General features: G+C 43.8%; 1 protein-coding gene across 1 annotated transcript in view; it reads left to right on the plus strand.

Moving 5' to 3' along the window:
- The window catches only part of LOC133350031 (FRAS1-related extracellular matrix protein 2-like), a 137422-nt gene extending 125682 nt beyond the window's left edge, over positions 1-11740 (plus strand). The window contains 6 exon segments of the mRNA XM_061563990.1: positions 607-734; positions 1605-1739; positions 3239-3365; positions 4206-4393; positions 6395-6541; positions 7674-11740. Of these exon segments, the coding sequence (XP_061419974.1) occupies positions 607-734; positions 1605-1739; positions 3239-3365; positions 4206-4393; positions 6395-6541; positions 7674-8270 (1322 nt within the window). The 3' untranslated portion in view covers positions 8271-11740.
- Positions 11741-14923: the final 3183 nt, after the last annotated feature.

Here is a 14923-nt window from a genome sequence, read left to right on the forward strand (position 1 = left end):
GATATTCTTCTTCCCATGATATGCCCTGTTTTTTTTTTATACCTTCGTATGCACCTTAGAGGTGGCAACCCTACTTTGTATGTTAATGTGATTGTGTTACAAGTCACTGACTGTCGAAAGACTGTCGTGCATGCAAGTGCAGTATAGCATACGGTGCAAGATGAGAGAGAATTGTTGTCGAGGTTAAACCAAACAAGCGCTGGCAATTCCACATTCCCATGGCAGGAGCCAGTTTTAACGATGATGAACCCACTGTTGATTGACTACTCGTTTTATTGCCCCCCCGAGCCGACAGTAGTCTGAGAAACCCGCAACTGTGATGTCAACACACACAAGCTGAAGTTCAAGTTAATTTATTAAGCTGTTGATTACGACAACCTAAATCAGTGTTGCTCGGCCGATAACAAAATATATATGCACACGATAGAAATTTGTGTTTTAGTATCTTAACAACTGTTTGTTGCCAGAAAAAAGGGGAAAACCTATTCTCATATTTCGGTACTGGCAAAGGATGTCCCATGATAATATATATACACGTTGTAAAAATGTGTCTGCTTTACATTTGAAGCATCATTTATTCATTTATTTCCAACAAATTCTACCCAGGTACACCTCTAACGTCCATGGTGATGTCGGCGGACCACCCGGGCCTAACGTTCACACTGTCGCTGGTGCGGAGCGAGCCCTCCTACCACCAGCCCGAGCAGCAGTGGAGCTTCATCTCCGACTTCGCGGTGAGGGCGGCGCGGACGTACACGTGGGATAATCTGTCACGCTGCAGTCACGCGCGGATCGTCGCACTTGGCACGGCATTGCAGCAGGACCTTGCGGGTCGTGTGTCCTGCGGCTGTTTTTCGTCATTAGTTTACCGGAGTAAAAGCAGGGACATTGCAAATCGGTAAATTATTGAAACACGGCTTCAACGGTATTTTGTGTGTGTGTGGGATGTTTTGTTCATTATGCACAACCATGTGTTTTTTATTTGCATCGTGAATTGGTGCGTGATCTCCTTAGTTCAGGGTTCTATGGATTTAAATGGATACTAATGTTATCATCTCAAACCAGAGCTGTAAATTATCTATAAACCACGTGCAATATCATAACGGCTCAACAGGAAACTGCCCTTACAAAAAATATGTCTAGGCCGTTGGCGTTCAATGCCCACAAAGATTTTCGAAGATGGAACGCGTATGAACACATCTACGAGCAACTTAAAAGCGCTAAAGCGCTGCCCGTTGCCATGTTACCATTGAGTTATCATTGTTGAATACACACGTGATTTAAAAGTATAGATTTGTCATATTGAGCTCGTAGCACAATGTATTCTTAGACTGCATGCCGAGAATACAACAAGTCACCTCTCATCGCGTCTCCATTATTTACTTATTACCCTTTACAGAAGCGAAAAAACACTCTCTCCGTGTCGACACTTTGGCGTCAGTTTTTTTTCCGCCCGCGCTGTGATGCCTCCGCTGTCAATTTTCCCCGAGGATTTTCTCGGGGTGGCGTTTCGAGCCTCCACGGGCTCCCATCAAGCTCGCGGCCATAACGGAGGGCTCTCGTCCAATTGATGGGTCGGCTTCTCTTCGTCTTTATCGGCGCAGGTGCGGGACTACTCCGGCACGTACACCGTCAAGCTGGTGCCGTGCACCTCGGCGCCCAGCCAGGAGTACAGCATCCCCATCATCTGCAACCCGCGCGAGCCGCTCACCTTCGACCTGGACATCCGCTTCCAGCAGGTGCGAGGCCTGTCACATGACCGCAACGGATGACGCGCTCGAACTTTCCTCTAACCACCATCACCTCGTCGCATTAGGGGCCGTCCTTAAATGACGTCACACACCTGGGGGGGGGGGGGGTCAGACATTTGTGACGATGTGTGACGAGGGGGGGTTTGAGAAATGTGACGTCACATCAAAATGCGCAACTTTAAATGAATTTAGACAACACGTTCTACTTAATTAAATAGACTTTTTAATAAATGTTTTCTCCTACAACATCATAGTGCAGCGCCACATTAAATACGCACTACAATGACAATAGTTTAAAGCGATTTGAAGCATGTTTTTTTTGGGGGGGGGGGGCAGAGCTTTGTGACGTCATATTTGAGGGGGGGTCTGACTATTTGTGACGTCGCGTGACGAAGGGGGGGGGGGGTCAGAAATCGTCCAAAATCGTGTGACATCATTTATGGACGGCCCCTTAGTCAGAAATGCGTTTACCCTATTCACCGCTTTGTGACGCAAGCGTTTCCCGTGTTTTAAAGAAAAAGTCGGGGGGGGTTGTGTCTTATATTGTGGCCTTCATTGTCATTCGTAGCCACTTTCACCGGTACACGTGTGACCAGATTTGAATAACTTTATTTCTAGATTTGAAGCTTTCGTGACTGCAAGGATTCATACTCTTGGGTTTTTTCGGTAAAGTCACGTAGGTAAACATTTAAATAAATAATAAAAATGATAATAGAAATAAAAAAATAAATCACGACGTTTCGGAGGCAACACAAGTCTCCGTCATCAGGTGGGACCGTCACAGCTAAATTTACTGTCTCAAGTGATATATAACTTTATTGGCACTGGTTAGTCGACAACTCCATTGCCATCAGACACACATGTCTTGGACAGATTGTAAGATGCACTTTATATTCCCTCTATATTTATTTTCGTTATATTTTACGCGACTGTTTTCTGATTTTCAGGGAAGTCGCATTTTTTTTAGATTTTTTAAAGTTTCGAGATGCCTAACTTTCCGGAGCGTCTTATAATCCAGAGACTATGGTCCCATTTGACGCGCAAATCCCAAAGAAGCGCCTAAAAAAATCTAACTCTGCCCTGGCGTGCTTGGAGCTACAGTCTTAACAAAATGTCTTACCACAACAGTGGAGGCTGAGTTGTTATTACAGCAGAGGCTGCTTTTACTGCACTTTAAAAATGTAAGTTGAGATATTGCAAGAGTTATTTCTGGCTGTGTTAATATTTAAACCATCATTTTATTTGTTGAAACTGTGCAGCTGAGTTGTGTTTTCTGTCCTGTAACTCTCCTTGTATGGCTTAAAGATGAGTTCTCATGAAGGCAAAATGCATCCATGTCCTACTTTGGACCTTCTAATGCCATTCCTGAAGGCCTATTGGTCCAAATATTTCGCAGAATGTCTTCGGGAAAATATTAACACTTTACTTTTGTTCGAATACACGTGTGGCTGTGTAACGAGGTTGTTTAATTGACGTGCGTTTTGCAGGTCAGCGACCCCGTGGCAGCAGAGTTCAGCCTCAACACGCTCATGTTCCTCCTGTCTAAGAAGGCCCTCTGGATATCTGATGGCTCCATGGGCTTTGGAGAGGGCAGCGATGTGGCCTTCACTGAAGGTACTTAGCGGGGTCCCGAGGATTTAAGTATTAGCAGTGACCACAACAGACCAGGTATTCATGATGAAGGTGTTCTGGGTTAGATCGCGTAGGTAAATATAAATGTGTCGTAAACCCACCACCACCACCCGACACAGCCAATTAGAAAGATTTGTCACGTAAACGAAACGTGCCAATTAGTTACTATTTCAGCACATCAGAATAAACCCACAACATGCACAATTTGAGTACGACGTTTCGCTGCTGATTACAACCAGCTTCATCAGGCGATTTATGAGATCTACCCACAAAAAACCATGACTGAATATTGGTCGCGGAAACCTAGGTGTTAAACAGAGCATATATTTGTGATATCCCTTTGAAAAATAAACGTTCTCATGTTGCATGTACACCCTTTTTGTCCATCCGCTGCTGAATGAGGGCCTCGCACCATGCAGGTCAAGGGTTTTTTTTTACCGTATTTCTCCACGCTGGTTGCGCATGGGTTGGTGAAGGCGGAAGCATAAAAACGTGAGCATAAGAGAGGAAAGTGACAACCCAGTGGTTGAGACTGATGACAGAGTGGCAGCCAAAGGGGGGAGCACGTGCCTTCGAGTATGGCCACCACAGAGACGGAGCAATGAAATCGGCTCGTGTGCAGGTGCCGGGTAGATTATTCACATTGCGGCACTCTGAGAGATGGCGATGGCTGGCGGAAAGGCTTTCGCCCAGGCATTGCTTTGATGAAGGCCGGCGGTGATAGTTGGAAATGACCAATGGGATAATCACGACGGGCGTTTCATTTTTCAGGTGGCAGCTCCTTCGCTTGACCCACCCAGCGCTGTCGCTTCACCCCCACAGGTGCCATAGTTTATGGCCGTGTCATGGTGGATCCTGTGCAAAACCTGGGGGACTCCTTCATCTGCAACATCGAGAAGGTGTTCCTGTGCACTGGTGCCGATGGATATGTGCCCAAGTACTTCCCCGAAAACCGGGAATATGGCTGCCTGGCTGATTCCCCTTCACTTCTCTACCGCTTCAAGATCCTGGTACGGAATGTGGGGGCAATGATATCTATTTTTATATCCTTTATATTAAGTTCGCTTGCTTGCTTGCGTGCTTGCTTGCTTGCTTACGACCGTGCAAATCTTTCGGTCGTTTTTTAACCCACTTCCCGTGATCCAATCGAGCTGACATTTTGCACACAGACTCGTTGTGCGAGACAATTAATTTTTATGAAATTTTTTTCCCAAAATGTTACACTATTTAGGGAAAACAAATTAATTATTTAATTACCAATTGCTTAATACTGGCAGACAATCATCTGACCCATAGGTGGCAGCCATCTCAAGCCAGAGGACGAGAGGACTCTAGCCACCACGCATATAAAGGATTTAGAGTGAAAAACTTTGTTTTTACGGGTTATACTTGTTATTATCACGGTTTCTGAACACAGTGACCAAAGGCCCAAAATGCTAAGCGGTCAACAACAAACAGCACCGTTGAAGGTGTAAGAGATAAGAGTTAATCCCTTTTTTATTTGAGCAAGGTTATCAGAACTTGAGTGAAGGAGATCATAGGAGGGAATTCCAAAGTGGGGTAGTGTGGCCGTCTGGAACGCTCTTCCTTCCGATGTAAGGAAACCACTGGAGCTGTGCACTTTCAAATCTAGATTGGAAGCTCTTCTCTTTAGAACTGCTTGTTGTTTAGTCTGTTGTCCTTCCCCCGCGCCTACGATTAGCACCGTTGGCTACGTACGGTGCGAAAGAAGATCAACATACCAAAGGGAAGTGCTTTCACCAGATTTGTGTGTGGATTACACGTGTGGGACAATTCTTAAGTCATTTAAATGAAAGGTAGAATTGATATTGGAAGTGTCACTAAAATCATCAGTAATGGCTCAGATTTTAGTATTTTAAATGAAAGTAAAATGATTGGATATTTTGCCACAAACATGTTTTGCCACGAAACATTTTGCCACAAAAAATATTTTACCACAAGTACGTGTGGTTAATGCAGACCTGGTGCATGGCAAAATATATCTAATTGATGTTTGAACATCTTAACACCTGTTTTATTGCCAGAAAAGGTAAAGCCTCTTTTAATTTTTTCATTATTTTGATACTGGCAAAAAAAGGTCCCAGAGACACTGAATACACTGCTTAAGAAACCAGAGGCTGCCGATTCGATCTCCTGGCACGGCAGTTTAAACAATGGACGCTTCTTGAATCTCGCACCTCTGTCCACCCAACGGTACAAATGGGTACGCCGTAGGTAGCTAATCAGCAGGTCGTGTGTGGTGGTGTAAAGTGTGGCTACTCCCACCTCTTCCAAGACACCTGCCCTGCGTGGAACAATCGGCAAAAACACCATCTAGAGATGTATTTCTCGCCGAGGCTCGGTAGCAGTGACTTGAGCAAGCAATTGCAGGCTTGCATATTTCTCCCCGTGGTAGCGTGGATCTTTCTCCAGGTCCTCCGGTGTTTCCCTCCACATTTAGAAACACGCGTTTAGAGCACTTGGCCGTTATACATTTCCACGCGATAAGCCACTTCGTTCAGCTATCATTTGTGATAGCAGGTCGCTTCTGAAAAAGAGCTGTATAGCTCACTGGGCCTTACCTGCTAAAATAAAAAATAGTATAGATTTCTTAAAATCTGACTGTGATTGATGGTGGTGGTGTTTTTTTTTTAATCCTTTATATTAAGTTCACTTGCGCGCTTGCTTGCTTGCTTACAACCGTGCAAATCTTTCGGTCGTTTTTTAACCGACTTCCCGTGATCCAATCGAGCTGACATTTTCCACACAGACTTGTTGTGCGTGACAATTACTTTTCGTGAAAATATTTTTCCAAAATTTTACACTTTTTAGGACAAAAATATTATATTTAATTACCAATTGCTTAATGGTTGCATGCAATCATCTGACCCATAGGTGGCAGCCATCTCAAGCCAGAGGACGAGAGGACTCTAGCCGCCACGCATATAAAGAATTTATAGTGAAAAACTTTGTTTTTACGGGTTAATTTTTTCTCTCTTTTCTTCTCTCAGGACAAAGCGCAGCCCGAGACACAGGCGCACTCGTTCGGCAATGTGCCGTTCAACGCTCGCTTGGCTGCGGACGACCCCGAGGCACTGCCCTTGGTGAGACAGCCGGGATCCGACGGATTCCGAGTCGACTCTTCCCCTCTCTTCCAGGTCAGTGCGAGTTCATGCACGTGTGTGCGAAACGCTAACTCGCTCACGTGTGTGCGTGTGTAGCTGAGGTGTGGACTCGAGTCATGTGACTTGGACTCGAGTCAGACTCGAGTCATGAATTTGATGACTTCAGACTCGACTTGGACTTGCATAACAATGACTTTGTCCCACCTCTGAGGTGTGGACTCGAGTCATGTGACTTGGACTCGAGTCAGACTCGAGTCATGAATTTGATGACTTCAGACTCGACTTGGACTTGCATAACAATGACTTTGTCCCACCTCTGAGGTGTGGACTCGAGTCATGTGACTTGGACTCGAGTCAGACTCGAGTCATGAATTTGATGACTTCAGACTCGACTTGGACTTGCATAACAATGACTTTGTCCCACCTCTGGTGTGTAGTGTATGCATGTAGCCTGGCACTTAGTGGCGAATGACGGTTGTTTTTGCATGCTTCGAGTAGTTGGGGAAGGGTTGGGGCTGGATGTGGGCATACGCTAAGTAAGCTACATCTTAGTAGGGCCTCACATTATGAGGGGGACTTCTAAGTGCAAAAACATATTATACGAAGATTTAAGTTTTACGCAATCGGTTGAAAAATAAAGGAGATAGGGGACAAAAACTCTCTAAAACGGTTATTTTTATTCCAATATGACACAAATATACAGGCAGTCCTCGATGGGATCTCTTAAACTTTATATAGCTTAAGGCCCCAGCATGTTATAATCCAGCCCTTGGAAGGGGTATTGCAGTGTTCAATGAATGCAGTGCGCTGAGTTCAATTCCCGGCCACAGCTAACATTCATGACTGATATCAAAACATCCCCCTACGTCGCCACAGGCTTAAATGAATTGCTTGTGTGGTGTCAATACCGACACTATCCACGAGTACTTCTCACCATTATCACCATTCACTCCCTTTCCTTTCTAGTCACACTTCCCTCTGTCCATTTTCTTCCCCGAACCTTGCAGCCGATCACATGGCAAAATAATGCTGCTTTCTTTGAGCCACCATATCCAGCATGTGTGACAATTACATTCCGTTACCATCACTCGTTGGCCAAAGCAATAATTTAATGACGAAAAGTGTATTTGCCGGGCGCTCTTGTGTTTCCGCGTGCCCTGCTCAGGTGACAGCAGGTCGCGAGTGGTACATCCACACCATCTACACGGTGCGCTCCCACGCCTCGTCCAACCGCGGTATCGGCAAGAGAAGCGTCGAGTACGCGCAGCACTCGCTCGTGGCCGCCGGCGCCGGCGCCGCCTACGCCGCTCAAGGCTCCGGCGAGATGCTCGCGGCCGCCGGTTTCTCGCCGGCCGCGTCCCAGCAGCGGAGGCAGCGCAGAGACGCGGCCGGCGGCCACGACGCCCCGCCGCTGGTCCTCGACATCGGCGCGTCCAACAACCGCGGCACCAACATGCAGCACATCGTCCTCGACCGCTCGGGCCGGCGGGTCAACACGGAGCGAGGGGGCGCTCCCGCCGACGGCACCTTCGAGCTGGCGCCGTCGGAGCGCGAGCCGCCGGGCAACGTGACGCCGGTGGTGACCGTGCTCGCCGTGCTGGTGCTGGCCGTGTGCGTGCTGCTCACGGTCGTGCTGCTGATGCGGCGCCGGCGGCAGGGGAAGAAGGAGATGAAGAAGGAGGCGGTGGCCAATGGCAATGGCAGCAGCGAGCCCATGGTGCCCAAGCAGGCCTGTGGGGCGGCTGACAGCTCGGAAGTTTGAGTGTCATCAGCACATCCGCCGACTGTGGCCCCCCCCCCACTCCCCGCTGCACTTTGTTTGGGTCGCTACGCTATACTTATAAGACTTTGTCCACAGGTGATGGCTGGGTCTGATTTTTTTTTTCCCCCTCCTTTATTTTCGTTTGTAATATATATTGACAGTATTTTTATTCTGTTAAAAAGATGTTACAAAACCATTGCAATATGCAATTTTCAGGAATATCTACCGTTTCTTTTAATCGTGTCCTAAATAAATGACAAATACAACTCAGTTGCTGGAATCACGATTAAATGTGTAAATGAAAAAAAATGTAAGTGATCTTGCAAGCCAGACTATGGTAAAACTGAAGTAGCCATCACAAAGTGAAATAAGAAGTGGAGTTGAATAAATCTTTTTAAAAGCAAGCATTGAAAATGAAGCTTAAGTACTGCGGAAATTATTCTATTTTTTAAAACTGTACGTGTCTGAGACCAGTACATTTTTATGTACCACATAGAAACAACGATATCAGAGTCATTACTGAAAACTTACACTTTTTTTAAATACGATTAATAAAAAAAAGATTGCATTTCTATAACCACAAGTCAACAAAATGTTTATACACATGGCTATTAACTGCAGAAAATGCATTGCCGCTAACTTGAACTTCACATGATGCGTATTTGCAGTCATGAGATCTTACGTCTTTTAAACTTTGGAATTTAGAGGCAATCTTTCACGTGACCTGTAGGGGCTCTTTCTAAACCTTCCAAAACATTCACTTTCCTTTGGTTTTCTTTTCTTCATCTGAAAGGTGACAGCTAATAGTTCTTGTTACGCAGTCCAAAGGCTTTATTGCAAAAATGTGCAAATCCATTTCGACAGAGAATTAAGAGTTAATGAGACTAAATACTTTTGGCTTATTTTCACATATTCTTTGTAATAATGACATGCTTGGACTAATTCATGACGAATTAGTATCTTTTGTTTTCGATAAATAGCTGGCAATTAGGCAGCCTTGTGCGTAGCTAATTAATAACAAAAAATATGTTTATGATTCTGACCCAAGTGAACATAAGCACTGCATATTATTTAGTTTCACTGTGGCCGTGCCATAATCTGAGGGATTTGTGATAATACTGTATTAATTACAGAGCAAAGCATGATGCTTTATACCTAATACCCTGTGCTATTAACACGTTAACAAATGGCTTACTGTTGAAGCATTTTGAACAAGGGATAGACTGATGACATGCACCATCGGCTAATTAGTTCGCTTGATTAATGAGAAATACAATTTTTGGGTTTTTAAATAATTAATGTCGAGAGGCATAAAGCATTGTCATTTATAGTGCAATATTAATACACGTCTAAGCCATCCACAAAAAAAACTATACTATAAGGTTTATGTCAATAATTAACAAAAAAACCTTTAATCTACCCAAGGGAAATTTACGAATGCCATATCAAACCAACCATCCCACCGTCGGCAAGCTTGTACTGTTTAAGTTCTCCATGAAACTAAACACGCATTTCTGCTTTGAAAGGGCTCTTACAAACGTTCAGTCCATTTCTTCCTGGTGGCCTAATAGCCGTGGGTAGAATAGCATGACAAGGGTTCATCGGCAAGCGATGGTCGCATGCTCATCTGTCTATCCCCTGACATTTACATGGAAAGTTTCGAATATCTCGTCGTGTACACCACCACCAATCTCACCTAGAATAAAGCCTCAGCCCACATTCGCATCTTGACGAAAGCATTGAAACACATCGCTATGGCAAGTTGTTTTTATTGTATTTTTGGCAGTGGAGACAATGATTGGCACGTTTTTTTTTGCCAAACATCTGACAAAAAAAGCATTTTTTTTTCAACATGTGAATCGGACCAGGCATTCAAAGGGAAGTTCCACCGTTGATGAAGGCCCCAAGTTGCATGCAATTACAATTTGGATTTATAATCCATCCAAATGGTGAAATGATTGGCAACTTTGTCAAACATCCTCCACATTTGTAGGCCCAGCAGTTTAAATGGGTACAGCACAGTTAGTCGATCGGCGGGTCGTTTGTTGTGAGCGAAAGTGTGGGGACTCCCATCGCTTCCAAGACCAGTTTGGCAAAGTAGGCCAAATACCTTTAAGAGGGACTCTCTCTCACACTTCGTGGAGGCATGGATAAATAAATAGATTTTCTAACTTTAAACGTATGACAGCTTCTAAAGCGCTCACAAAATGCTGAATAGGCATGCCAATATAACGTGCAGTGTGCTATACACGTATCATGTAGTTTGTATGTGCAGCATCTGAGATCCCATTCATGGCCTTTTGCTATGGTCTCAAATATACTAAGGCTGCACCCGAACTCCAAATATCACAAATGAGGCACAAAGGGTGCAACGCTATTATTATTATTATTTAGTCATGCTTGGTGCTGGCCTTTGAAGGTGTGTTCACTTAAGTACTAAAATCACCTGCAGTACAACGTCACATATCCAATTCGCTGGGGACTGAGTTACAGGTCGGATATGTAAAGAAGTCGGATAGGTGAACATCTGTAGGAATTGTCAGTTGCATCGTGCGCTAATAGGTTACTAGACCTCAAATAAAACGCAGACTGCTTTAAACGTGGGATGATTCCTTGCTTCATAAATGTACACGAGATTAAGAAGAATGTAATCATTGTATGTGGAAAGGTCTGCGTTGTGAACGTCGATATGAAGTGACAGGTACACCAGGTACACTTAAATGGTGCACTGGGTCTGGGCGGTTGATTGGTCACGGTGGATATGCGATGGTCGGATATGCGACTTTGTACTGTATCTAATGCACTTGCTTAACATGACAACATATATTATGTCACCTAGATTTAATCTGACAATTTTTTCTTCCAACAAAAAAGCTTGAACATAGTAGAAAGCGTTACAATAACAACTGACCTTAGCTCTCTTTTTTACCTCACTGTTGTAAGTTTTTTATAAAACGAAAACTATACAATTGTTGCGATTCTAATGGTGCTATTTTTAACATTGTCTAAGTGCCGTTTAGCCGCCGAATTGCATTGTTGTGAATTCCTGATAATTTCACATCAACCACATTGTTAAAATTTGTCTCCTAAAAATACTGTATTTTTAAACATGTCCATTTTATATTGGACTTTCGTGTCAATTCTTTTTGCTATTGTATATTATTATATTCTAATGTGGTATCTGGCTAATACAGTAATTATTAAAATGAAAAGAAAACATACTGTTGTTTTGTACTTAAACAGATAAAGGTATCCCTTGGTTATTCCTTTTAAATAACATTGGCTTGGGGTCGGTCTGTATACGGTTAAGTAACTGAAAATTTATCATGAAAATTAGAACTTTCTTTTTATTTCGCTGCCCTTACTGGCACACATTTGCCAGTACAGTATTTGTTAATGTTTTCATATGTAAACACTGATGTGCAGTGCTGTGGACAACCACTTTTCAATAAAAGAGGCACATCCCAGTATATTGTCAGTGCTGGTGTTTGTTTTCTGTCAGTCAGTTTGCATTACAGCCTGAGCTTCAAATACGTTATTCTTCATCAACTCCGCTTCATCCTAAACAAGTTTTGCAGTGTCAAGGTCAGGTATGTGCCAAGGATTATATGCAGACTTGCCAAGTCAATATACAACCTCGAGGAAATATGATGGCCAAATGATCTTCGGTATCTTTTTTGCACGGTTTTGGATATTGGAGTGTTCGCTTCCATTAAAATTCCAAGTGTGACATTTGCCCCGAGATGCAATAGAGTACGCACTGGATATTGCCGATGCGGAGATGTGAGAGATAGTGCTTTTATAGGTTGAGTAGATGTTTACGGTGATATAAATCTGCTCTGGTCTGCAAAGAGCACTCACAAATAATTCAAGTCATTTAATGGGCACCATCAGTAGAATGGGGACACTAGTTAGTGGATCGTGTGGTGGAGTCAGGTGTAGATACTCTCACCTCTTCTAATGCTTGCCCAGCATGGAAGAGTAGGCCAAATCACACTCTAGAACTCCTTGTGGATGCCCTCCTGCCAAGTGGTGTGAGCAAGGAGTTAGAGGGCTACACCTTTGCTTTTACTTCACTTTGCATATTAAGGATTAAGCATTTCACCTATTGCTGCAATGCCATGATTGCTCAGTCATATACCCCAAGCTCTTGCAGAGCTCTGAAATTGTGTAGGTGAAACACACAAGACAGAGAGATTTGCTTGGCTGAAGTATCCGCTTACAGCAATACTCATCAACAGTAGTCCAGTTATTGGTAAGGGGGGCCTCTAGGCTGGAAATGCCAAGGGCTTGGGTTGCGAGACATGTCACATGAGTGCACATGGATGGGACTTACAGCAGGCAAATCATTGATGAAGATGTTGACAATTGCCAGGACAATCAGAGGGGTCTCACAATCTGCAAGGGCTTGCAGTGTCTGAAGGAGAAGCCCAATGTTTATTTTCGAGTGTGGCAGGACTTGGAACAATTTAGGCCTGCATGCCAGACTGTGTCATATGCCACTGTGAGGTCAAGGAAAAATGCACCTATCTTGATGGGACATTGGAACCTATTTTCGTCATATCAGCGCATGAAGCTGAATACAGATGCCATGGCCAAAATGGAAGCCCACCTGGTTGATGCTCAAGATACTTTTGACAGGAGTTAAGATGTATTAACAGCACTAATCCCTGCAGTAACTGGAAACACAGTCCCAAGGAAGACAGAGGCTGGTTGCCCTCGATGACTTTTAAATCCTCCCTTGGCATCAAGAGCAATGGCTTTGGCTCACCCCCAGAATTTCTGCAGCCTACATTCTGACACAACACGAAAAAAAAGACCCGTGTTAACCAGTGCCAAGCGCTGGGGTTCAGGAGTTTAAAACGTTTTGGAGATATATATTACCTAAAGCCTCGTCAGGTGCCAGACATTAGGAGTGCTGAGTGCACTGAGTGGCAGTAAAGGGCCCAGAGGGAGGTTGCTGTTCCTCACCTCCCATACCATACCTCGAAAGACAAAGATCCCCGGTATAGCCTTAACAGACTGTTGGGGCAAGTGCTGTTCGCGAGCACCTGTGAAGGCCGGCACGGCCCACGAGGAGGTGTGTAGCCAACACCATGCCTATGTCTCCCAAGCGGTGATATTTACACACCTCACCAGGTACTCATTTGAGGCTGAGTCGACCTAGGGGAGGCCCAGGACCGGTTCAGATAATCATCACCGGTGTTGGCCATGAGCGGGAATCGTAGCGGAGTACGCTAGCCGCTACACTACAACTTTCACCATTCTCGGGGCTGATAACTTTGAAAACTTTTGGTGTTGTAGTGAAATAAACGTGTTTTGGTAAAACCACAGACTTTGTGAAAGTAATTTAAGAGACTGAGATCTGTCGGTACTAAAATGGGGGCTATTGGGACTTAGGAGACAAGATTGCGTAATGTTTATAATCCACAGTGTAGATACGATTCTACCCCCCCCCCCCATCATTTTTTTTTACATTTCCATCTTCGAGAAAATAAAACCCCACTCTTAACATTGAGAACCTTATATTCTTGGTTCTTTCGGTAAAGCCACGTAGAAGGGAAACAACAAAATAACACAAATATAAAACAATAAAAATCCTCACGACGTTTCGACTGCAACACAAGCAACCATCATCAGGTGTGAAAACCACAGCAAGAAAACTTTTTTTCAAATTTTAAACTTTTTTCAAATTTTCTTGCCATGGATTTCACACCTGATGATGGTTGCTTGTGTTGCAGTCGAAACGTCGTGAGAATTTTTATTGTTTTATATTTGTGTTATTTTGTTGTTTCCCTTCTACGTGGCTTTACCGATAGAACCAAGAATATGAATCCCTGCAGTCACGAAAGTTTTAAATCAAAATTGAGAACCTCGTCACTCCACTGCTGGATGAGGGCCCACCGCGCTTGCCCTGCGTCAGGATCGATTCAGATCACTCGCCACTGATGTCAGCCGTGGCTCATAATCGATCTCAGGTCACACAAGACAGTAACATTATTAGAATGAGTTCATTTGTGAAACAAATTTAGCATTATGCTAGTGGGCTGTGCAGCAAAAGCCACTGTATTACAGGGTGGTCTAGATGACCCCTAATTGTTTTATTTTCCATATACATTTATGTTTTAAATCAGAATCTGTATTTACACTGGAGGAATCCGACAAGCTATGAAACTCTTTTTCACAGACGTCCAGCAAATAATTTTAGATTTGAAGCTTTCGTGACTGCAAGGATTCATACTCTTCGGTTTTTTTCGGTAAAGTCACGTAGGTAAAAATAAAAAAATAATATAAATAATATTTCGATTTAAAGCTTTCGTGACTGCAGGGATTCATCTTCTTGGTTCTTTCGGTAAAGTCACGTAGAATAATATTATTTTATTATGTTTTATTTATTTTATTATTTCCATTCTACGTGAATTTACCGAAGGGAACCAAGAAGATAAATAATGTTATTTATATTATTATTATTATTAATTTTTACCTACCTGACTTTACCAAAAAAAACCTTAGAGTATGAGTCCAGCAAATACATTTTAAGACTTAAATGGAAGAATGGGGGGGGGGGGGGTGTCACAAGACATGCGGACCACCGTCCACTACACAGCCAACTTCCTACGCTTACCCTACACACACACACACATGCGCGCCCC

The sequence above is a fragment of the Lethenteron reissneri genome, chromosome 32, assembly GCF_015708825.2.
Source record: "Lethenteron reissneri isolate LAM-NWPU_2019-01 chromosome 32, ASM1570882v1, whole genome shotgun sequence".
Classification (NCBI taxonomy): Eukaryota; Metazoa; Chordata; class Hyperoartia; order Petromyzontiformes; family Petromyzontidae; genus Lethenteron; species Lethenteron reissneri.